Source organism: Notolepis coatsorum, assembly GCF_963971535.1.
Source record: "Notolepis coatsorum genome assembly, chromosome: 10".
NCBI lineage: Eukaryota > Metazoa > Chordata > Actinopteri > Aulopiformes > Paralepididae > Notolepis > Notolepis coatsorum.
In genome coordinates this window covers 87,487,224-87,513,169 of record NC_140174.1, presented here as the reverse complement: position 1 = coordinate 87,513,169, position 25,946 = coordinate 87,487,224, and the positions used below count along the sequence as shown (strand labels likewise).

At 41.7% G+C, this 25,946-nt stretch overlaps 1 protein-coding gene across 1 annotated transcript; it reads left to right on the top strand.

Moving 5' to 3' along the window:
- The first annotated feature begins 119 nt into the window (after positions 1–119).
- On the top strand, positions 120–25,412 carry ccdc117 (coiled-coil domain containing 117). Its single transcript, XM_084323282.1, has 6 exons — positions 120–323; positions 640–851; positions 1,413–1,463; positions 7,052–7,324; positions 10,533–10,679; positions 24,816–25,412. The coding sequence occupies exons 2-6, from the start codon at positions 700–702 to the stop codon at positions 25,042–25,044; spliced, it is 852 nt and encodes a 283-aa protein (XP_084179408.1). The 5' UTR covers positions 120–323; positions 640–699; the 3' UTR covers positions 25,045–25,412.
- Positions 25,413–25,946: the final 534 nt, after the last annotated feature.

Sequence of the window (25,946 nt, the reverse complement as noted above, 5' to 3'; positions counted from 1 at the left end):
GCTATCTGCGTGGTCGTGTTTACCATCACGTATTGACTACAAGTCCTACAAGCCCTCGCGTCATTTCTAGTAGCGTGACGACTATAAGCTGCGACTCATCTGTTGCTCTAGCTAACGAGGCCACTTACTCTGCAAGCCATTCACTACAAAAAATACCTATTCCTTTTGTTTTGTATCTATCTGAATTTGACTGGTTTGACACGGGTGTACTGAATTTCGGTTTGGTGTAAACGCGGTGAAATGGCAGTTAATGCCAGTCAGCGATATTTAATAAGGAGTCCGAACTGAGAGGACACAACATCAACACAAACATCAAGGGGCGGGTCAGTAGGATAAGTCGATCTTGCTATGTTTTCCGTTTAGTTGTTCTATGCATTTATTGCCAAATTGTTATTCACATCAATGCTGTAACATTACTTCCGAGTAATACGGTAACGTTACACTAAAAAGGGACATTGCTAACTACACTAACACTTTCTTATTACTAACTGGGCTTTGTGTGCCGTGTGCAATTACCAAATAGTTATTGTGGTAATTACACGGCTTTGCTCATTTGCGATAAATGTTGGTGTGTATTCTGATATATTTTGTTTTGTTTTCTTGATCTAGCTACCCTGACCTTCAATATTTCTGTTACAGGCCCCACTGCAGCCATCTGCTCAACTATTGTCATCCGGTGTGTTCTTTCATTGGATCGTCATGCACCATCCTAGTCCGATGAGCAGTGAGCTGGGGTTTATGCCAACAACTATGTATTCATTCTCTGACCTTACCAGCCTCCCTGAAATGGGGATCGACTTTGGTCCTCCAAGTAGTAGCTCTGATCAGCAGCAGAGAGGAGCACTCTCCACGTGAGTGCCTGTCTGATTTCTCTGTGGTTCTGGTGGTTCTCCCAGATGTGCTGATGGGTCATACATTTCTAGATTCTACCCCCTGTCTCCTGATTTTAAAGTTCAAGTTTCTCAAGTAAACACTGCCGTATTCTCTTAAATGGCTTAGTTCAAGTTCCAAGTTTACTTTATTGACCATGTTCAGTAGACTGAATTAGAATTATAATGTACAAAGGAGGAACATACACAAACCATACAGACATATTACAAGGATGCATGTAAGCAGACATTACATACAGACGTTACTGCACATAAACATACAGTCAACTATTTTAGACCGCAGCCACAAACGCAACAGCAGCAGAGCAACAGCAGAGCAGACAAAAGCCTTTTCTGTGCAAAATAAAGCACAATGTAAAAATAGTAGTTGTGTGGATAAAGTGCATTAATACTGGTTAAATATCAAGACTGCACTGGGGTGGGTTGTCTAGGAAAAATATGTATTGAATGAATATGAAGGCTCGAGGGTGGCTTGCAATGTTTGACTCATTGACTAATCTCGTATTTTGACACATCTGTCAGGAGCTGGGAGAAGAGATGCCTTCGGAAGCATCGGAGGAGAGCTGATGATGAGTGAGTGAGAGAAATATGAAGAAACACACTGCATATGAGTATTTGATCGGGGGGGGGGGCCATAACGCCCCAAAGCGGATGTCATCTGTCTGTTTACACTTTGCACCGCGGGGGTCACGTTCGATCTATGTTGATGACAGGGGTGTCGTTTTGATAAAAAATTAAAATAATAATATATATATATATTTTTTTATAATTACAATTTTTTATGTTGATTTAGAATTTGAATGTCAACATTATGAACGAAGCTTCGAACTATTCGGTACAGCCCTAGCATGTTTTGATATTGTCAATTATCTCACTTTTACTAGGTGACTTTTACTGTGACTAACTGAAATATGCCACAAAAAAAGGAAAATGGACATACAGACGTTTTTTAATTAAAGGGCAGCAGAGACAAGGTATACAGGGACACAGGTAAGGTCTTACAATGGCTTAGTGATTATAACAGTGCAGTTCAGCATTCAGTAACCCATACTTTTTGTGAATGTGTTTTTGATACTACATTCTGTTGAACACACACCTCAAAACCTTACCGTAGGGGGGGCTCCAGTAGCTCACCGCATATCTCGGCGCTATTTCAGCGTCGGGGAAAACCGTGCTGCGTCACGGATCTGGTGGACTCCGAGTTCGATTCCCGGACCCGCCGTCATTTATCAGAATGTCTTCCCCTGATCTATATCCCGTTTCACCCTGTATCTGTCGGTCATGCTCGACCAGAAAAGCGATAAACGCTAAAAAATAAAGTTTAAAAAAAAAAAACTCACCGTAAGGAAAATTGGCTAAAAAAGAAAAAAGTAATAGACTAGACAGTTATGATATTACATTCTGCATAATTCGTATGCAAAATATTGTGGTTCCCTGCTTTAGTCTGTTGACACATTTCTATACTAAAAATGCTTGTGTAGTCCTGTGTTATACCTAAATGTCATATAACTGAATTGTATAGAAACAACTCACCAAAAGTGACTATTGCACAACTGATTTGACAAAAAAAAATCACCCTAACCCCCCCCCCCCCCTCCCTCTTCGCCATACCTTGGCTTTTACTGAAACGACGCCACTGGTTGATGAACAAGTCCTAAAGCACATGCCGCACAATGCCACAATTGACTGAGCCTGAGACATTAATACACACATTGATTACACATACTAAGTGCACATTATTTTCTAAAATGTTTGCTGTACTTAGCTCATGTCATGTTCATTGTAAACTCTAATGTCCTTGTCTGTTACTATGTTGTGTACTCTACTGTATGCTGTCCTGGGCCCTATTCCTCGTACCTGGTTCAACTAAGTCGATCAAAAGTCCCATTATCCAGATTCAATTAACCCAATGTTTGAATCCGCGCTTTCCCTGTTCTTCGAACGCTGATTCAGTCTCGTTAATTCGAACCAGACTTGATACTCAGGATAATTGCGCGCGGCCGCCTCAGTTGAAAAGACAGCAGATGTCGATCGCAGAAATCCTGATTTTCTAACGGCATTGATTGATTTAAAACTTTAACAGATTGCAGAATGGGTACAATACAGTACGGCTCAATAGCCTCGCTGACAAGTTAAATGCATAATCTATAGGCTAATTTTAAGTCCCTCATTACCCCAATCAATCAGATTATATTTCTTTAACACTTTGGTTGCCTTGGGTTAAATTCATGATATACCATAGGTTGCCGGCTCTATTTGTCTATGGAGAAGTACCCCTTCTTTGCATGGCTATAACTTTTTAAATTCTATTGCTACATTGCCATTATTAGGGCCCATTCAAAGTCCTATATGTATTGTTCATTGTGTAGCAACGTTAAACCTTTTCATTCACATATTCATAGTAAAGTATGGTCTAATGTATAAGTATGTTTTCATCTCTTTCTGCAGCTTTCTCCAGAACGTGATCTATAGCCCCAAATGCATTATATTGATGATGCAATACAGTTTTATGGCAATCGGCGCGATATAAAAAATTCCAACTAGACGTACTTCTAGAAGTTACTACACGTCATCTGATGTTGACCGGATGGGCTAGGGGGCGTTTATAATTCCGTGGGCAGCGTTATACCAATTATCTAATGTGGGTCAAATGTTGATAATAGCAGTTAGTATCGAAGACGGTAACGTTACACGCTGAAACTCACCCCAGTCTCCGCGCGCCGTTGGGCGATCATCGTAGAGTTGAAATCTTATCATTATGGGATGTAAATTTACCCGGTCCATCTCCAGCTTGTATAATGGTATATACGTCCAAATCATGTTGTTTATCGAGTTATTGGCAATCGATCACTGTGTAGCGTGACGAGCCAGAGTCCCGGGACCTATAGCGAGTGCCCGGAAGTACTACGGACGTCTAGCACAACCTCTATGGCACATCCTGTTAAGCGATTGCGCCTATCGGCCACCAGATGGCGCTCCTGAACCGCCAGAGAGCTCAGTGGGTCCTGCTGGTGGATCTCAGGCCAGCGGAGGGGACATATGAATCCGATTGCAGATTTTTGAAATATTGATATAAGGACGCTGTACAGCGTCCCCCGGCAACTTGAGCATGGCCAGCAATGACGTCAAAACACGTTTCATGGCAGTCAGTGTTAAATGTGCCTGCTGGCAGTAGGCTTAATGGAATGAATAATCAAATGAGATCTATTGCTAGCGAAAATAATTAGTTCAACTCTTTCAGAATAAGTAGATACAAACAAGTACAAAGAGTATCTAATTTATACGAATTAATAGATACTTATGAGGATATCTGTACTGTATGTGCTCGGCTTAGGTATCATGTACTTTATATATGAATATATGGTTCCCAAAATGTTCAAGGCGCGACCCGAAATAACGTGTCAGAGAGGCTTGGAGGGAGGCTATACAGTTTCACTATTAATCAGGTTTTAATCTGTTTCGGACATCATCCATACATGCATTGAATTGATTAACCCAGGGGTGGGCAATTATTTTTCCCGGGGGGCCGAATGAGCAACTGAAAATATGTTGGAGGGCCGGGCCAAAATTCCAAACTCAATTATGCATAATATACATTTTATTTCTATATAAAAAGCAGTAAATGGCATTGTTTTGACCCCTGGTAAGAGTGTATGTTATTATTTGGCAATTAAAATGTGAGGTTAGCTTTCAAAAATATCATTTATTCAAATAGAATTTATTTCCAAAATGATAAACAAAATGTAAAACATTAATAACAAAGGGCATGTATGAAAAAGTGCTATACAAATAAAGTTATTATTTTGAGTTTCAAATACTATTGAAACAAGGATTTTCTTAGCTTTCTAAAGACATCACATCATCTTATAGCCAAAATAAACAAGACATGTCACTGAACTGTGTAAAGAAAAGTGTCCCAGTAGCCTTTTTTACTTTACATGCCTATATTAAACATTTAATGTTTTCAGAACTGTGCAAAAAAAAGAAAAAGTGTCCCATTTCACTTGTTATATTTCCACATTTTAGTGTTCTTCAGCTATTTTTTTTTTCATTCAGTGTGATAAATCCAGTCTCTGTTGAGCTTTAACAAGTCCATCAAAGTCAGGTTGCATGTCTGAGGTGGAGATGCGAAGCACAGCTGCCAGATGTTCATCAGTGAGAGAGGATCTGTACCTGGACTTGGTAAACGTCATGACTGAGAATGTCTGTTGACATATAGGTGGATCCAAAGAGAACCAACATCTTCTGAGCATGTCTCCTCATGTTTGGAAAGTTCTCCTCCTTGAGAGCAGAGTAGAACTCTAGCAGTGATGCTGACTTAAAGTGCTCTTTCAGTAGTGAATCAGACTGCAGGTCAATGAGTTCAAGCTGAACATCAACACTGCAGGTAAAGGGAGAGGAAACCAGCTGCATTTCATCCTCAACCTTTTTGAAATCTTAAACGCCTTGAAAATTCATCATGCAGTGCTCCCAACATGGATGAGTACCTGTGCCGGTGATCAGCTGATGGTTTGACTTCATTCAGGGTTTTCATGTGTTTGAGATTGTTGCTGCCTAGTTGCCTTGAAATTAATTGCAATTTTGTCATGAAGGCTTTCACATGGCTATGCATTTCATGAGCAAAAATGCCCTTGCCCTGCAGTTGTGTGTTCAGTAGGGATGGGTACCGTTCACATTTGAACCGATACGGTACCGGTACCTGTGAATCGATACTGGTACCCAACGGTACCTTTTTTCTGTACTTTAGTCTCTAAAAATGTTATCTACCTACCTCAGTTGTGAAAAAAGAAATCCAAACTTCAAATAACCACACTTTCGACCGTTTTTGGCTTGCCCCGACTGCTTTGTTGTTGAATCAAGTCAAATCCTAGGTAAGCGTATATTGTGCGTGTGAACGTTGACATGAAAAGAAAAAAGTAATTTTTATTTTTTATTTTTTTTATTATTATCATGTAATCTTTCGCGGGCCGGTCAGAATCATCCCGCGGGCCGTACAATGCCCAGGTCTGGATTAACCTTTGGTTTATACCAGTGACACCTCAATTTCATCATCAGATAACACTAACAGTGCTTGAACAGATAGATGCATTTTCTCAAATTCATTAATGTCAACGGCTCATTCAATTTCTCAAATCCGTCAAACAGCGCATCAGACATTTTAATCCCAGTTACAATATCACTAACGTGTGAGTGACAGTGATACAATTAAACAATCCACAGATTCAGATTCCTCGTAATTCATAATCCACAGTCCACGCATATAAAGATGCTTCAATTTATGCTTGAATGAAACACAATCCGGGCGCTCCGTTAAGCAAATACATCAACAGCCGAGAATATGAAACTAATCGGAGCCAAACGCCCGATAGGTTTCATTCATAAAAAATATCCCCACGGGATTCACATTTGCAATGCGCCGTTATTAAAATAACCACATGCTGTGTGTATCGCGGAGCGCCGTATCCGTATAAATATGACGTGCATTATTTAGGACAAAGTAAATCTATAGGCTGAATATGATTTATTATCAGCATTTTAGGTATATTTTACATTTCAAAAGCCCCCTCTAGAAGAAAGAAGCACAAAAACATAATTCAGAATGGTATAATGGGATCTAGACTGAGAATTATTTCAGGAAGCGAGCTGGGATTTCTTTGTGAGGGTGTGACCATGCAGGTTATCCAGCTAACTGAACTAAACCCTGCTCTGGAGCAGGTTCAAACTTTTTGATCTGTTGCCATAGGGATTTAGACAATCGCACGTCGGGAACGGAAAGGTCTAACTTAAGTCGAGCTATGCTGAAAATTATCTGGCTAACTCAGTTAGCCAGGTACGAGGAACGGGGCCCTTTAGACCGTTAGCTTGTTGTGTGTTCTAGCATAGATATCCAAGTCAAATTGTGATGTGGACACCGACACTGGTGAATAAAGTGATTTGTGATGTGGACACTGATACTGGTGAATAAAGTGATTTGTGATGTGGACACCGACACTGGTGAATAAAGTGATTTGTGATGTGGACACTGGTGATTAAAGTGATTTGTGATGTGGACACTGGTGATTAAAGTGATTTGTGATGTGGACACCGACACTGGTGAATAAAGTGATTTGTGATGTGGACACCGACACTGGTGATTAAAGTGATTTGTGATTTTGCTTCAGAGGATGCAGTGCCAAAAGGAGGAGGCTGATGGCGGAGGTCGGTTCTGAGCTTCTGGAGACCTCCTGCCCCGACATGTGTCATGACTGGCCTCCGGTCAGCGGCTGCCCTCCTCTTCCTACACCGCCCTCCAGCACGGCACATCCGCAACCCTGTCAGGGGTCTCGGGACCTGCCCTTACCAGAGCCGTCAACTACCCTGCCACGTCCAGAGACAGAGGGCTCCGGCATGGAGGTCGAGGCGGCCCAGAGGAGGCTTCGGGAGATCGAGGACAGGTGATTTTAACACTTTGAGTGCCAACGACGAGAAATCTCGTTATTTAATCGTTATTGCTTTTATTATCGATATCCATACATTTTTCATAAGCATAAGTACACACATACTATCGATAATCTAGCGTTTATTTGAAAACGATTCATAAATGGGCCGAAAAATTACAACGTGTTTTGTGTATTCCAGTAAAGGGCTATTATTGCGGATTTTTCTGGAATCACTCGAAATCTTCAAAACTATACTCGTATTCTAAACGGTATAAAACGGAAATGTACTGATGAAAAAACTATCCGTTTCGTACATGTTGACTGCAAGCAAGTCATTGATAAGCGACGGTTGTATTAGACACAGCCATAATTTAAGATATAGTTTATGTGTTCGCAAATATCCCAGTCCTCTCATTGACTAAAGCGCTGGCACTCAAGCGATAAATAGCGCACCCTCGGCACACATTTACATTTAGTCATTTAGCTGACGCTTTTATCCAAAGCGACTTACAAGTTCTGTACGACAGGTCATCAAACCTAAATTATTTCCTCGAAATAAACATGAAACGTGGTCGCAAAGTTTCGATATATCGATTTTCCAAGCTTGGATATGAGCACACGCACTAACAACCAATCAGTGAAGGAGATGGCCGACAGCGGAAGGAGACCCGGAATCTAGGACTCCAGTAGTCAACAGGCTGGCTAGGATAATTAGCTTGCACGGCGCTATTTTATAGTTTACCTGCCGAGTTGGTGTGTGTTTTGAATTCTGAGGGTAACTGTTATAGTAGTGTGGGGTATACGGTGCACGTCGTTGCAATGTATTGGGGCGGAACAGAGTATTTTATGGTCATATTTAGTACATTGTCATGGAATACACCGCTTGGAAACGAGGCTGGCTAGGATAATTAGCTTGCACGGCGCTATTTTACAGTTTACCTGCCGAGTTGGTGTGTGTTTTGAATTCTGAGGCTAACTGTTATAGTAGTGTTGGGTATACCGTGGACGTCGTTGCAATGTATTGGGGCGGAACAGAGTATTTTATGGTCATATTTAGTACATTGTCATGGAATACACCGCTTGGAAACGAGGCTGGTTAGGATATTTAGCTTGCACGGCGCTATTTTACAGTTTACCTGCCGAGTTGGTGTGTGTTTTGAATTCTGAGGGTAACTGTTATAGTAGTGTGGGGTATACGGTGGACGTCGTTGCAATGTATTGGGGCGGAACAGAGTATTTTATGGTCATATTTAGTACATTGTCATGAGATACTCCGCTTGCTCTGGCTAACTGCTAACGTGCGCGGACTGATGACGACATCAACTCGACTCGAGACATTCGCAGCAGCAAAACAAGTCTTAATAGCCCGTCCATCGGCGCCGGGCATAAAAATTTAATTAAACTTGACAGACATTTTATCGCGATAACGTTTTTGGCCATATCGCCCAGCCCTACAGTGTAGGTTAGTTTATTAGGACAGGTGCATGACAGTAAGGTTAGTTAGGGTTAGATAATGGTTGAAGTGCGTCTTTAGTCGACGGCGAAAGATTGGACGGGATTCGGCTGTCCTAACTGGGGTGGGTAGTTCATTCCACCATTATGGGGCAAGGACTGAGAATAGGCGGCTTCTCTTTGATGACCCTCCCGGAGCTTGGATAGGAGTAGGTCTGAGGCGTCCAGAAGATGCAGAGCGTAGGGGTCTTGAGGGTGTGTAGTTAGAGACCATTGACCGGAGGTAGGCGGGAGCGGTTCCCTTTGCCGTACGGTATGCTAGGTCGAGGGCCTTGAAGCGGATACGTGCAGCAATGGGGAGCCAGTGCAGGTCCCTAAGAAGTGGGGTGACATGGGCCAACTTCGGTAGGTTTGAGATCAGGCGGGCCGCTGCGTTTTGAATGAGTTGAAGAGGCTTGGTGGCAGTGGCCGGTAGGCCAGCCAGCAGTGCATTGCAGTAGTTGAGGCAGGAGATGACTGTTGATTGGACGAGGAGTTGGGTGGCTTCTTTTGTCAGGAAGGGGCGGATCCTTCTGACGTTGCTCAGGAGGAATCTGCAGGTTCTGGTTGTCGCTGCGATGTGAGCCGAGAAGTTCAACTGGTCGTCGAGGACAACACCAAGGTTCTTGGCGGTCGGGGACACAGAGGTCGGTCAGGGGGGAGGATTTGGCCGGCAGGTGGAGCAATTCTGTTTTGCTTAGGTTCAGTTTGAGGTGGTTGGTCGTCATCCAGGCGGAGATGTCGGACAGACGGGCCGAGATCCGCTCAGAGACGTGAATATCTGAGGGAGGGAAGGAGAGGAAGAGTTGAGTATGATCGGCATAACAATGATATGAGAAGCCATGAGACGTGATAATGTTACCCAGTGATTTAATGTAGAGGGAGAAGAGAAGGGGTCCTAGGACCGAGCCCTGGGGGACTCCCGTCCGCAGGGGGCGGGTGGCCGACAGAGTCCGTCTCCATGACACTTGGTAGGAGCGGTCATTGAGGTATGATGTCAGCGCAGATCCAGTCACTCTCATTCCTGCGAGGGCCGCGAGGAGGATCTGATGGTTGACTGTGTCAAAGGCTGCAGATAGATCTAGGAGAATCAGGACAGAGGAGAGGCCTTTCGCTTTTGATAAGTGAAGTGCCTCTGTGACCGCAATGAGGGCCGTTTCTCTGGAGTGGCCAGTCCGGAAGCCAGACTGATTAGGGTCTAGGAGGTCATTCTGTAAGAGATAAGCAGTAAGTTGGTTGGATACAGCACGTTCAAAGTGTTTTAGAAAGGAAGGAGAGAAGAGAGACAGGACGATAGTTGCCTATGACGGTGGGGTTCAGGGTTGGTTTTTTTATGAGGGGCGTGACTCTGGCTTGTTTTAGGGAGGTGGGGACCACCCCCGAGTTGAGTGAGGAGTTGATGGTTGCAGTTAGGAATGGGAGGATGTCCGGTGCTATGGTCTGGAGGAGTGGGGAGGGTAGCTGGTCCAGCTGGCATGTAGTCGGACGGTTCGACGTTACCAGTGTCAGGGTCTCGGCTTCTGTAATGGGAGAGAAAGATGACAGAGTGAAGGATGAGGTTCTCGATTCAGTGTTTGGAATGGGTGGGGGTTGGGAGAAGGAGCTGCGCAATGTGTTAATGATTAGCGGACTACGGTAATTGACCAAGAGGGAGCAGCTCTATTGTTGTTATTGTCACAGAGCCGATGTATTATTACACTTGCATAGTTACTCAGGTTCTGCTACATTGCAGAATAACGCTGGAGGATGATGATGACGATGAAGATCTGGATGTGGAGCCGGCACCCAGACGGCCGGTGCTGGTGATGTCCGACAGCCTGAAGGAGGGGCTTCAACGAGGCATCAGTGACATCCTCCCCCACACGGTGGCCCAGTCTGTGTAAGTGCTGCTCTGTTTGAGCTCCTCTTTTAGAATGATGTTAAAAGGATATTGTTAAGCACAAGATGATGAATTGAAAATGGGGGACCCTGATGTAAACAAGACGAAAGTCTTTCTCTGGTCTGCATCCCCTTAACACATTGTGTGTATTGAGCCGTACTGTATTGTACCCATTCTGCAATCTGTTAATAAAATGTTCAATCAATCAATCAATCAAGTCTCGTAGCATTAGTGGCGTGTCAGAGGCTCATTCTTGTAGAGGTTTCAGGCAACCATCACACATCTGCAATACTAATACACTCAGGTCCTTCACACACACACACACACACACACACACACACACACACACACACACACACACACACACACAACACACACCACACACCACACACCACACACACACACACACACACACACACACACACACACTCAAATCATGGCTGTTACAAAATCAGGTCTGTGACCAATGACCATTAGCAAGTCACGTCGCAGTCCAGCTGCCCAGCTTGCCTACTAGCCTGACTGTCCTTATTGTGATTATGTGGTTATATTATGTGATTTATGTATATGTGTGCCAGCTAGGGGTGGGAATCGCCAGAGACCTCACGATACGATACTATTGTGATACTTGCGTCACGATAGTATCGTGATACTAAATATATCGCGATACGCTGAAAATATTGCTATATATATATTCCTTTTTTTTTTTTTGCTCAAATTTGATTTATTACCTTTTTTCAACTGCAAAGTAAAACTGTCAACATGTTTTATCTAATAAAATAAAGTTCAGTCTGTTCATCTCACTTCAATAATTTTTATTGCAGACCATGGTATTTTCTCAAGCAGACAGATGTAAACACTGTAATCTGTGTTGCATGTACCTGTCAAACTGAACTGTTTGTATTACAGTCATATTCCATGTGTGTGTGTGGACTACTGTACTATTACAGGTATTGAAATGAAGAATGCAACTTCCTTATACAAAAGAAAAGAAAAAAAATACAGTATTGCCACGCAAAGTATCGCGATACTACTACGTATCGATCCCCCCCCCCCCCCCCCCCCTAGTGCCTGACATGTGTGCCTGCCTATCAGTGTTAATTTTATCAACAAAAATTATGACGAAAGATCTTCGTCAATGAAGGTTTTTTTCATGACGACAACGAGACGTGACGTCACGTTATTGAAGACCATGATGTGACGCTAACGTGACTAAATAGTTAATTACATATCGTTGACCACAACTGAGGACACAAAAATGTAATTTACAAAAACCAGGATGAAATTTCTCTTCATGTATGTTGATATTGTTGACTAAAACAAGACGAGACAAAATAATTATAACTTTTTGAATAATTCACATTATTATTTCAGTATTTGAATATTCGTTTCCGGCTGTGACTGCAGCCAAAGCAGCGCGTGGGCTTTGGCTCATTCTTTCCCTCACACAGCACAAGCACGGAGGTCGAAAGCCCAGTAGGTGGCATACCTACCTACTGGCATTATCAAATAGCTCAGCTGACTGAGCTGAGCCGCCCCCCTCAGTCAGACAATGGCGGCCGCGGGCCAACAGCAACAGGGTCGTCTCAACAATCGGCCATTATCCTGTGGGCTTGGAAGAAAATGAAGACCAGACCATACTTTAGATATATAGAATGTATCGTTGAAAAAAGTGAAACACGAGGAGAGCCCGCTCAGCCCGGGGAGAAATGTGGTCATCGAATTAAGGGAAAAAACACCACTAATCTCAAACGACATCTGAAGACATTCCAAGGACATTCCAAGGAAATCCAGGTAAATGTAAAAATGCATTAGCACCATATGACTGAGTGAATTTGTATAGACTAGTATATCATGGAGCCATTTGTGGTGGATTAGCCCATCTGTTGCTAGCTACTAGCTAGCTAGCCCCCTGATGCTTGCTAACGCTAGCCACGTGACACCTAGCTAACATACTGTGACTGTGTGAGCCAGACGGACACAATTAATGACCAACAGATTGATTAACAGTAACCTAAGGTGACAATTCAACTGCATCGATTTGAAAATGTTAGAATCGATTAGAATCGCAATTTCAATGTGTGCAGTAGTGCTGCTGTTATTATCAATGTCCGTTACAGCCAACAAACACTATGCCATATGCTACTGCATCAACGTTATGATTAACAAAGGCATACGTAACGTTGTGTGTGTGGCATTAAGTATTAACACATATATTACACTTTAAGTTACTACTATTATTTTATTTTATTAATTTGTATCTTTGTGAGGTTACTGTTATAATTTACATTACATTGAAAACATACGAAGCTATTTTTTAAAGGTGCATTTTTTTATACAAAAAGAGGTATTACTTAGAACATGAATTCATATTTAGTAAGGCTTGAAAGAAAAGAGCTATTTTGTTATTTATAGGTTGATTTTTTTTTTTTTTTTTTAGATTTGTCAGATGACTAGGCATAATAAAGCATGTTGAGTAACTTTGGTTATAGAGATATAATTTTGCTATATAAATAATAATTTTATATCCATAGTTACAGAGGAGGCATACTTTAAATATATTCATCATCATCATCATCATTTATTTATTCGTACATGGAATTACCACAGTCCAACAGTACATATTCATATAATTCACCAAAAATACCATGGCCGAAAGGAACAGGAAGAAGAAAAAATCCTATATATACCTGCCCCTACACACACACAACACACCGATAGACATATTGTGTAAAACCAAACAGAATATACCCATTTTGCAAAAGAATTTAACATCAACACAACCAAATTAAATCAACATAAATAAACCCATTTTGTCTATCTATCAGTCAAACTACATATTTAGGTTCATTCATTTACACACACACACACCCCCACACACAAGTTTAAATATTAAAATTATAAGGCATCTTTGAGTCAACTTTGAGTATCTTGAGGCTGTGGGCACTGGGCAGTGTCCTTTTTTTTTTTGGAAATCACAATATGGTCACCCTAGAATATACAGTCCTTTTTAGTCCAGAGAGGTACTACTACGTAACCTCTGACCTATAGTGGAAGAGTTAGACTTTTCAGAAGTTGCATCTGTTCTGACTTTATTTATTCCTGTCCTAGATTGCAGATGTGAAGAAACCCAAGACACTACAGCCAAAGCCTCCATCCACAGGTGATTTCTTTGGCGCCTTGTACAAACAGAACTCCCTCGAGCAACTAAGCAGAGAGGAGGCAGTCGCCGCCTGGATCGGCCGCACAGCACTCCCTGCACGTACAGTGGAACAACAAGAGAAATGCAGGCACAGCTTGTCCATGGCACGCAAAGTAACCTTAGGTTTAGACATATGGCCCAAAAAGGGTCTCACTGCATCCTTCATTGCAATCAGTGCTTGTTATTTCCAGAAGATAATAAGGCTGAACATATACTCCTGGGGTCTGGTTAGGGGTTAGAGTTAGAGAGGTGGACGGTCTAGGTCTGGTTAGGGGTTAGAGTCAGAGAGGTGGTCTAGGTCTGGTTAATAGGGGCCATAACCAGACCTCTAGACCAGTGTTTCTCAACTGGTGGGTCGCGACCCAAAAGTGGGTCGCGGGGCCATTTTGAGTGGGTCGCGGATGTGTGTGAAAAAAAGGAAGAAAGATTTATTTTTTTATATATATAATCTTTTTTTTTGCACTACCTATCTTTGTGAAAGTGGCTTCTCAGCTCTGTTCCAGCTGAAGACAAAGCAGAGGAACAGATTGGACATTGAGCATGACCTCAGAGTTGCTTTGTCTACCATCACCCCAGACTTTGAGACTCTTGTCAGGAGTAAACATCTGCAGTTATCCCATTAGTTCCCTGGGATGTTAAGCTAAGAAGTCTGCTAAGAAGCATATTATTTATTATTATTATAATTTTATTTCATTGGGTTTTTAGCCCTAGTTGCACTTTTGTTGCAACCCCAGTTATCCCATTAGTTCCCCCAAACTTAGGTCTGTTATGTTAAGCTAAGAAGTCTGCTAAGAAGCATATTATTATTATTATTATTATTATTATTATTATTATTATTATTATTATTATTATTATTATTATTATTATTATTATTATTATTTTATTTTATTTCATTGGGTTTTTAGCCCTAGTTGCACTTTTGTTGCAACCCCAGTTATCCCATTAGTTCCCCCAAACTTAGGTCTGTTATGTTAAGCTAAGAAATCTGCTAAGAAGCATATATTATTTATTATTATTTTATTTCATTGGGTTTTTAGCCATAGTTTTTGTGTTTATTTCACGTTTTTAACAGTGCATGAAAGATTGCGTATTACTGCAAAAAAGAAAATTGAAATAAATCATAGTGGTTAAAAAATTTGGGTCGCGACTTAATGACTAAGGAAAATGTTGGGTCCCGAGGCCAGACCAGTTGAGAACCACTGCTCTAGACCATCTCTAACTAACCCCTAACCAAACCTAGACCACCTCTAAATCTAACCCCTAACCAGACCTCTTCCATCACCATGTGGCACTTTACACACCAACCTCTAAATGTGATTTATCATATTATATGTTTATGCAAGCAGATTGCAATCAGATTGCTACTGTGTGTACTATACACACTACTATTATCTACCGTACTCAACTACTACTGTACTGTGTGTTTGTTTACAACAGACAGTATCCTGTTAGTTAGTGTTGTTACACTGCGCTGGCTGCTGTTACTGAGTGTTATTTATAGGGGTGTAACAGTACACAAAATCCACGGTTCGGTATATATGTACCTCGGTTTTGAAGTCACGGTTCGGTATTTTTTTCGGTACAGTGTATTTCCCAAAAGTTTTCAATTAACTTTTTTATTTTTTTTTTACTAATATAATAATAGCATAATAATGCAAGGAAACCGTTTAAAAGTGCAATAAACCTTTATTTAACATTGGAAGACATTTTAAATATCCTAAATAAAAAAATTCTCAGTTTGATTGTTTATTATAAAACAAACTGAAACTGGAAACAAGCCCTCTGTCTGGCTTTTTGTGTCATCCTTTTAACATGTACATGTATTATTAATGTAGCTTGCGGTACCATGTACAAAATGTTAGTATGAGGAAAAAACGTAATAAATAAAAAGGCAGTGTTCCAAATAAACACCAAAATATATACTATCTCTATTGGAATGGAGACTTCAGCACAGGATAAACTAGGGATGGGCAAAAATAATCCAGATCGATTGATCACATGATGTACTCGAGTACTCGTGGAGGAAAACGCTGTACAAAATAAACGTCTTTTCCGGTGTTTTAGACTTTTATTTTGAAGCCCACCGACCGGAGCTTTTCTGGTGTTTTAGACTTTTATTTTGAAGCCCACCGACCAGAGTGGAAGTATTGTTGTTATTATCAATATCCTAGCTGCCTAGCAGAACGTATTGAGCCGACAACTTGTCTCGTCCGGTTCTGTGTTTTTGAGCTAATGATAAAACAAATGTTGATTGTTGGTGAACAACTAACTTTAGGTTAGTTTTAACGTTAGCTACTAACGTTAGATGCAGCTACTACAGGCAATCAACGATGAGGAGGAAGCGTCAAAGCCGTATAGAATAGCCCTATGTGCGTACTAGTGTTGTCACGATACTGGAATTTCGACTTCGATACGATACCTTGAAAAGTATCGATACTTCGATACCATTTCGATACCCAAAAAAAAAAATATATATATATATATATTTTTTTTTAACAAATTTAGCTTTTGTTGCTGGTTGATTCTCCTCAGCTTCGAGTCTGGTACTATAAGAGAAGATAAATATAACACTTTTAAAACCCTTTGTTTATCTTTAGATCACACATTTAAAAATAACTGTTCATCTCACTTCAATCATTTTTATTGCAAATGCAGAACATGGTATTTTCTCAAGCAGACAGATGTAAACACTGTAATCTGTGTTGCATGTACCTCACAAACTGAACAGTTAGTAACAGTTTTTATTTAAAGATAACGAGAGCAAGCGAGAGAGAGAGAGAGGTAGAGAGAGAGAGAGGTAGTGGTAGATAGAGAGAGAGAGCGAGAGAGAGAGAGGTAGCGGTAGATGGAGAGAGACAGAGAGAGAGAGAGAGGCTATGCTCGGAGCATTTTAGTAATGTTACATTTTCAACAAGATTGCTGCTATTTAAACACTTGGTGGAAACGGGGTAACGTTAACCTTATGTCGACTGTAGTATTGTATGACCTCGACATAACGTTTACACGTTAACGTTACTCCGTTTCCATGCAGTATTTATAACGGTGGCCAGCTAAGCTAAGGGAGCTAACTGCTAGCATTAAGCTAACGGAGGAACGACAGCTAAAGTGCACTTTCTTCAACCTCGAACCTAAATTCCTTAGCAACCCATGTTACCAAGTAAACGAATCACGGAACGATAGCCTAGTACTACTAACGTTAGCTCCCAGAACGATAGCCAGTTAGCCCGCACCAGCCTAGTACTACTAACATTAGCTCCCAGAACGATAGCCAGTTAGCCCGCACCAGCCTAGTACTACTAACGTTAGCTGCCAGAACGTCATAGCCAGTTAGCCCGCACCAGCCTAGTACTACTAACGTTAGCTCCCAGAACGATAGCCACGACAGCTAACGTTAGCTAATAATAGCGTTGTTTACAAACTGAAGACAGGGCTGCGCTGCCCGGCTGTGAGAGGGAGGAGGCTGCAGCAGCTTGTGTCTGTTGCTCTGAGCGAGGAGGAGGAGGAGGAGGCGGAAGGGCAAGGCTCTGGCAGCGCGTCTGTCTGTCAACAACTTGCGGGAGCAAGCCAGCTGGTACCGATACTGCAGAAAGTATCGGTACTTCGGGAAATGAGTATCGAAGCCGTTTTAAATATTCAGTATCGATATGTATCGATACTTCGATATTTTTGACAACACTAGTGCGTACTTAGGCACGACTCGAAACTACCTGTTATAATAAATTAATTCATGTTTAACTTGTCCCTGTGTCCAGTCCTTTGACTAGCCCCACCCGTTCATTGTAAACAATGATGCATGTAATTGTTTTAACGTTATTGTGTGTTGTAGGCAGCTATGCTATACATTGTATTTCGTTTGTTAGCTATTTAGCTAATATTGAATAGCATCAACGATGCTAGATCTTTAATCTTTATTTAGCAGTCCAGTTTCTTCGGGCAGTAGCGAGTAACTACTTGGGTCTAAAAATAGCTAGCCTACACTACAAAAAAAGGTTCCATACCGTTGCAATCGCTCGGTGCACAGCCCGTACTGTACCGGAGGACCACATTGAGGCGGTACAGTACGTATCCGCGTACCGTTACACCCCTAGTTATTTAATATTTATCATTCAAATAAATCGCTGCCAGGTGAGCAAGGCAAGAGATAATGTGACTGTCTTAAGTTATTTCTCCATTCACAGATCGACGGTGAGTGCACCCTTCCTGTGTATTACTTGTGCCGCCGACTCAGATTCCCCTAGGTTAAAAAATAAATACGCAATTTAAATCAGAATGTTCCATGTTGATTATTTCTGACTTCTGACAAGTTTTTTTCCATTGACTAAAAATAGACAAAAATTTTGTCCGTTTTCGTCGACTAAATCTAGACGAAAACAAAAAAGACAAATTGAGATAAAAACTGACTAAGACTAAAATGATCAGACATTTAGTTGACTAAAACTGACTAAACGAAAAATAAATGAAAATGACTAAATATGATAAACAAAAAAGGAGCACGACTAAAACTAAAATGAAAATAGCTGCCAAAATTAATGTATAGCTTTGATTTGTCCCTGTACACTGTTTTCTTTTAACATTTGTATAGATGCACGAATGCCTAGAGAGACTATAGTGAATGTACAGAATATGTTTTAAACTGTTTTTATATTAGCTTTAATATCCTTCTATTTTTCTGTTTCTTTTCTGGCTTAAACATCTAGACCAGGGACTACAACTGAAAACTATCAACCCTGCTAATGTTGGCATATTTACAGTTTTAATTTGTATTCATTTATAAATGTATAAACTGTTGATTGATATGCACTGTCCCTGATCAAATAAACGAAGTAGGGCTGTCCCCGACTAAGGATTTGGATAGTCGACTATGATAAAGGATATTCAAGAAATTCATTCCTGACAGTTTTTTGGCAGATGTTGGTGATATTGACTGGGCTGATGTGTATACTGCTGAGGAGCCTGAGGCCTCCTTAAATATCTTTATGGAACGCTTCATGAAGATTGTTGATAAGCATGCCCCTATGAGAAAGTGTATTGTAAAGGTTAGACCAGCTCCATGGCTGAATGAGACTCTAAAGAGCCTCATGAAGGAAAGAGATGAAGCCAAATCTACATTAGTAATGTCTGGATTAGTGGAGGACAGATTAATGTACTGTCAACTGAGAAACCAGGTTACAAAACTGAATAGATCAATGAAAAAAGAATATTACATGCAAAGAATAAATGCTGTAAAGCAAGATAGTAAAGAGCTCTGGAAAACCCTTAATGAAATAATGGGGAGAAGGACAACTGGTGGGGTTTCCTTTGTGGAAGCCACGGTCTGCTCACCCTGTGCGTTGAGTTGCTTGAGTGCCTCTTCGCACGGTCGGGTCCGTCGCCCTCCCGGGAAACCTCTAATAGGGGGGGTGCCCTCCATTAGGGGGGGTCGGGGGGGCTCGGTCCTCCCTGATCTGATGGCTGTGGGGGGCCTCAGCGGGGTGTATTTGTCGAGCTTCTAGCTCCCGCTCAGCTCCTATTATGCAATGAGACGCAGAGCGGGAGCTAGTGTGATACAGAACGTTAGGTTATGACGCCGCTGCGGCCCTTGATTTTTCATTGTGGTGAAATTTGTTGGGAAGGAGATGAGTGTGTGGCACCACCCCTGCTTATATAGGTAAGCGGATGGGGGTGTGGCCAGATGAATGCTGGCATTTAAAGGTACATTTTGAAATGTATTCAGTGTATATATGCTGAAGCGAGATATATGCAATGAGACGCAGAGCGTCCACTAGTGTTAACAGAACTTGGTTATAGTCATAACCTAACGTTAACGGTAGAGAATAGGCTGGTTTTCAACACAGTTAAATTTTTCAGGAACACTGTCTTTTCGTCTCAACCTGTTTTCTTATACAAACAAATTGTCAAATGCAGTCAGGTTCATTCTTATTTTACTAGGTCAGCTGATGATGGACAGATTATGTTACCACGTCCAAAATCAAATGCTTTAAAGAGGACTGTTGTTTATCGTGCCATCAATCATTGGAATAACTGCCCACTGAACATAAGTAAATTGAATAGTAAAGTGTCTTTCAAATACCACCTGAGAATGCACTACTTAAATATGTGAGCAAAATATTCTGATGTTGATAATGATGTCTACAATGTTTTACTGTTTTTAGACAATGTTACAATGTTTTTAGATAATGATGTCTACAATGTTTTACTGTTTTTAGATTATCATTGTTAATTGTGATTGTCATATGTATCTCATGTTGTTATGTTTTGTGTTTTCTGTTGTCTTTCTATGTGGACCCCAGGAAGACTAGCTCGCCACTTAGGTGACAGCTAATGGGGATCCTTTTAAACAATAAACAACAACAACAATAAACAATTGGCCGAAATTAGCCGATAGTCTACTATGAAAAAAAAAATGAAAGAAAATAAAATTAAAAATGTACCGGTAATAGATCTTTAAAAAATATTTATATATACATAATTATATACCATTGTTGCTCACTCCTGCCCACCACAGCGTGCACACGCACACACAACACACTGCGGAATAATTCTATTTTGCATCAATATATTATATACTGTATATTGAGGCAAAACAGAATTACAGTATGAGGCACAACTGAATTATTCAGCAGTGTGTGTGTATACAGTAGGGCTGACCCCGATTAGTCGATTAGTTGACTAATCGGTCAAAAGGAGCCGTAGTCGACTGCCGACCTCTTAGTCAAAAACAAAAAAAGATTTATAAAAAAAATAAGATTAAAAAAAAATATATATTTATCATTCTTTCCAAAAGAAAAGAGGCCTAGACGCGTGGCTAACACTAATGGCACGCATACCAGATGCTAACTGCCTAAGAAAACAGGCACAGAGACACTGAAAGAGGATTTCACCCATCTAATGAACACACTAGACTAGACAAATATCAAGATGTATCCATCAGTGGACCAATTGCATGCTTTTGCAGAGGACAAGAAGCCTTCAGTCGACTCCTTCAGACATTAACACTTTGAGTGCCACGCCCGAGAATATTCAGGTTTACGCCCCGACCGTTGAGTGCCACGCCAGAGAATATTCTGGTTCTTTTTTTATTTATTTTTTATTAGCGATCTGAAATAATATTGTATCACGCGAGCCTACCGTTGGAGATCCAGGGACCGCCGGCTCTCAGATCTGAAAAAAGCGCCCCCTTATCGTCTCCCAGATGGTAAATCACCCTTTTGGAATGGACTCAATGAAAGTGAATGGGAGAACGGATTTCTGACTCCACATTTTACTTCTCACTGATGCAGCCGGGGTCTACCAGAGTTCATTCTGGAGGCTCTGAGCCGCGCGGATCATGTGTTCTACTGTATACACGGTTGATCAATAGTAATACATTTATCGATTTTTTTCGAATGGCGATCGGAAATTGGAATAAACCATTTGGATACCATCTGACCTCAGGTAAGGAAGCTATGTTATCAGTGTTAGGATAATCAGACTCGTTTTCACAGAGATATAAGCGTTTCCACTATATAGCTGTTTTGACTGTAAAAGCCATGAGGAAATAACGGCAGCGATTATCAGCGCACGGCACGAGCGTGCGTGCGCACACATATACTATCATCTAGCGTTTATTTGAAAACTATTCATAAATAGGCCGACAAATGACAACGTTCTGGAATATTCTAGTAAACGGCAAATTTGGGCCAATCATAGTCGACTATCCAAATCCTTAGTCGGGGACAGCCCTAGTATACAGTATCAGCTGCTGCATCGTTAATGAACTATAGATTTATATGGAATTCGTTCATCTATTCTAGTCGGTTAACTGTGAGCCAGACAGAACATAGACATGTACATAGAGCGGTAATGCTCAGATTGCTCATTGAGTCATGACTATAAATGCAAAAACGTAATTGTCGTATTTATTATCATTATAATTAGGGGTGTAACGGTACGCGAATACGTACTGTACCGCCTCAATGTGGTCCTCCGGTACAGTACGCGCTGTGCACCGAACGATTGCAACGGTACGGAACCTTTTTTTGCTGAACTTAAATCCCCCCAGCCCTAATATAACGTGCACAACTAACCGGATGTTGTTTGTTCATCCCACGCAGCGTGCAGCTACACTGAACGAGAGCTGTAATTCAGCATAGCATATTAGCCTTAGTATGGCGAGTCAATACTAACTGACAAGCCAGAGCCATGTCATTGTTCAACTTTATTGCAAACTTTATCACGCATTTGAAACGGCATCACCCGAATGTGAATATCACTGGTACACGGAAGAAACGGATCCCTGTGGCATTCAAGCAGCATCTGGCTATTAATTCAGACCGGGCCAAAGCAATAACAAACGCCATAGGTGTTTTTATAGCAGCAGATCTGCGACCGTACTCTGTTGTTGAGAACACTGGGTTTAAGCACATGTTAAAAGTAATATAGCCCTGCTACCTAGTTCCCTCTCGTCCGTATTTCAGCCAGCAAGTCATACCAGCTCTGTATAAACAAGCCCCTTTCGTGACTGATGCAAGCCCTGCATTCAAGCATCACAGTCATGAAAGGGGCTATGTATAAACAAGCACACGCTACAGTTGTCCACGACTTATCCTCCAAGGCAGTGGTCACCAACCCGTCGATCTTGATCGACTGGTCGATCTTTGAGACTGTCCCTGTAGATCTTTCCATGAAAAAAAAAAAAAAAAAAAAAATTAGATCTTACCCTGAGAGTCCACATTACAGTTCTACCTTTGTTTTGATGTGAAAAGTGATGCTGCACTTAGCACTGACTGAGAAAGTACACATACAGTTCTACTTTTGTTTTGATGTGAAAATGATGCTGCACTTAGCACTGACTGAGAAAGTACACATTACAGTTCTACTTTATAAAATGCTAATTGTAAATATGTTTGTCAATGTTAATAATATGAGAGTCCACATTACAGTTCTACTTTTGTTCTGATGTGAAAAGTGATGCTGCACTTAGCACTGACTGCACTTAGCACTGACTGAGAAAGTACACATTACAGTTCTACTTTATAACATGCTAATTGTAAATATGTTTGTCAATGTTAATAATATGAGAAAGTCCACATTACAGTTCTACTTTTGTTTTGATGTGAAAAGTGATGCTGCATAAGATGACTGCACTTAGCACTGACTGAGAAAGTACATAATAGTTTTACTTTGACGTTTTAATGTTGGACCAAAGCATTGCATGTAATTATAATACAGGCAAATAAAAGTAATTTAGTTTAAAGTACAATCTTGGCTGTCTTTTTCTCTCAACGCTTCAATATGTAGATCTTGCCTTCACCAAAAAAAAAGTGATCTTGGGCTTAAAAGGGTTGGTGACCACTGCTCCAAGGCATCTGCTATATAATAATAAAGTGTTATTAGTAGGTTACAGCAGTAAGCATTAGTTTGCTCAGTAAATTATGGCCAATTCGTTTTATATTGTTTAATACAGTTAAATAAGGATGTCCGATATTATCGGCCGATATCGGCATTAAAATGTGATATCAGAAAATATCGGTATCTGTTTAAAAAAAATATATATATATATACCGGTGTATATATATTTTTTTTTTACATTTCTATAACCTTTATTTACCCAGGCAAGCAAGTAAGAACAAATTCTGATTTTATTTATTGTCAAAAGTATGCATAATGTTGTGTTAATTCCACAACAAGAGATATGTAATGTTAATTACCTGAAATTATTCCATTTTTTGGGGGGGGGGACCCTGCATATATCGGTATCGGTTGATATCGGTATCGGAAATTAAGAGTTGGACAATATCGGTATATCGGTATCGGTAAAAAAGACAATATCGAGCATCCCTACAGTTAAATAAATAGATAAATGAAAAGCAATTTTTTTTGTATTCCCCCCCCCCCCCCCCCCCCCACTGTACAGAAAATAATACCGAACCGTGTCTTCAAAACCGAGGTACGTACCGAACCGTTACACCCCTAATTATAATTATTTAATTCCGATGATGGAAACAGTCAGTATGTAGAATCGACTTGAAGAAGTTCTTGGTACCCAAACTCCTGTATCCAATAATAATAATAATAATAAATCTATCTGAGGGTATACGGGACCCGTACTGTATTGTACCCATTCTGCAATCGGTTAATAAAGTTTTCAATCAATCAAACGTCTCATAACTTCCTCTTGTGCCTGGTGACAACCAGGTGACAACTTTTCTGAGCCAATAGGCGCTTTGCGCAACGATAGCAAGTCGTTTCCCATCATGCATTTGCATCGAGCAGTCGCTGGAGAGGTACTGTGGCGCCTCGCTCTGAAAGCTGAGCGTGGCTCGCTCCCGTGAGATTTCCGCGGCTCGCCTCGTCAGATTTCCAGGGCAAGTCGGACAACATTCTAACCTTCATGCAACGCGCTTGGCAAGGCTGTAGTAAAAACTGTGCAGATCTGCGTCCGCCTCGCCAATCTCGAACACGCATAATGTCTCAGTACAAAAAGTAGTGCAAAAAAGAGAAATAGAGCCACCCGTTCCAGGTATGCGTTTATCATATTGTCTTGGACCTCCCCTTTAAGCCTCACCTGCTTCTCTCGGACCTCCCCATTAAGTCTCACCTGCTCCTCTCGGACCTTCCCATTAAGTCTCACCTGCTCCTCTCGAACCTCCCCTTTAAGCCTCACCTGCTCCTCTCGTACCTCCCCTTTAAGCCTCACCTGCTCCTCTCGGACCTCCCCTTTAAGCCTCACCTGCTCCTCTCGAACCTCCCCTTTAAGCCTCACCTGCTCCTCTCGGACCTCCCCTTTAAGCCTCACCTGCTCTTCTCGCACCTCCCCTTTAAGCCTCACCTGCTCCTCTCGGACCTTCCCATTAAGTCTCACCTGCTCCTCTCGGACCTCCCCTTTAAGCCTCACCTGCTCTTCTCGCACCTCCCCTTTAAGCCTCACCTGCTCCTCTTGTCCCCCCCCTTAGGAGCCATTCCTGCATGGAGTTGGTGGTGTGGCGCCCCCCAGAGGATGCCCTGTCTCGGAGGCTGAAGGACTCCCTGCAACGGCAGCGCAAACAGACGGCGTGCCGCCAGGTCTCCCTGGCGACCCCCTCGCCCGCCACCCCCCGCGGTCCCTCTTGCCCCCCTTGCCCCGTGACTCGGTACAGTCCTCCTGAGGCACACAGCTCTGGAGAGGAGGACATGGAGCTGTAGGCTGTGGGTGCGTGCTCCTCACCCAGCACACGTCAGTCACCTCACAGAGAAAAAGACCGCAGCTCTGGTCAAAGACATTATAGACTTGGTCAGACTTTGTCCCAGTGACAATTATCTGCTTGGTAAGTAAGTATGTTGGCTCTACGTGAGCTTTTCTTTGGCCAATTTCTTGCAACACGTCCTTTGCATTACAATCAGTTAGTGTTCGTCTTCTAACGGAGACGAGAGACTTCCGCAGATTGTCCGCGTTTAAATTTTTTTGGAGAAATGGTCATTTGTGAGTTCAATGTAAATCAGTTTTTTGTGTGTGCGTGCGTGCGTGTGTGTGTGTGTATGGGACGGGGGGGGGGGCAGTAGGCCATGGCACAATAAGCATAAGCATAGACTGTAAACACAGCAATAAGCATAGACTCTGAAATGCATAGACAATAAGATGCTCATGAGAGTAACGCCTGCCCTGAAGTAGCACAGCTGAAACGTTCCGTCTCTTGTCAGTCACTGTGGGACGTTCAGCTGATTAATCAGAATCAGAAAGGTCTTTATTGCCACCTAGTTTGCACATACAAGGAATTTGATTGGGTTGTTTTGGTGCGACATTAACAGACGAGACAATTGAAGGTAGAATCAAATAAATGGTAGAGCGAACATGATGCTCTCGACTGCGCCAGTGGACATTTGATTTAAAACTTAAAAGGACAGTTGTTGAGCTAAAGGAATTGACAACTATGTGAAGAATGTATTTCGCTGGGAGTGGATGGAACACGTGGGAAGTTTGCCTTGGAGGTACAGATACCAACAACACTTGGTGAGAGAGGCGTCACGTTAACGCAAGCTGTTGAGTGACGTGCGCTCATGCCGACGTTGACGTCGGCTTCACGACTTTGTGGTCAGTCAGTGCTCCT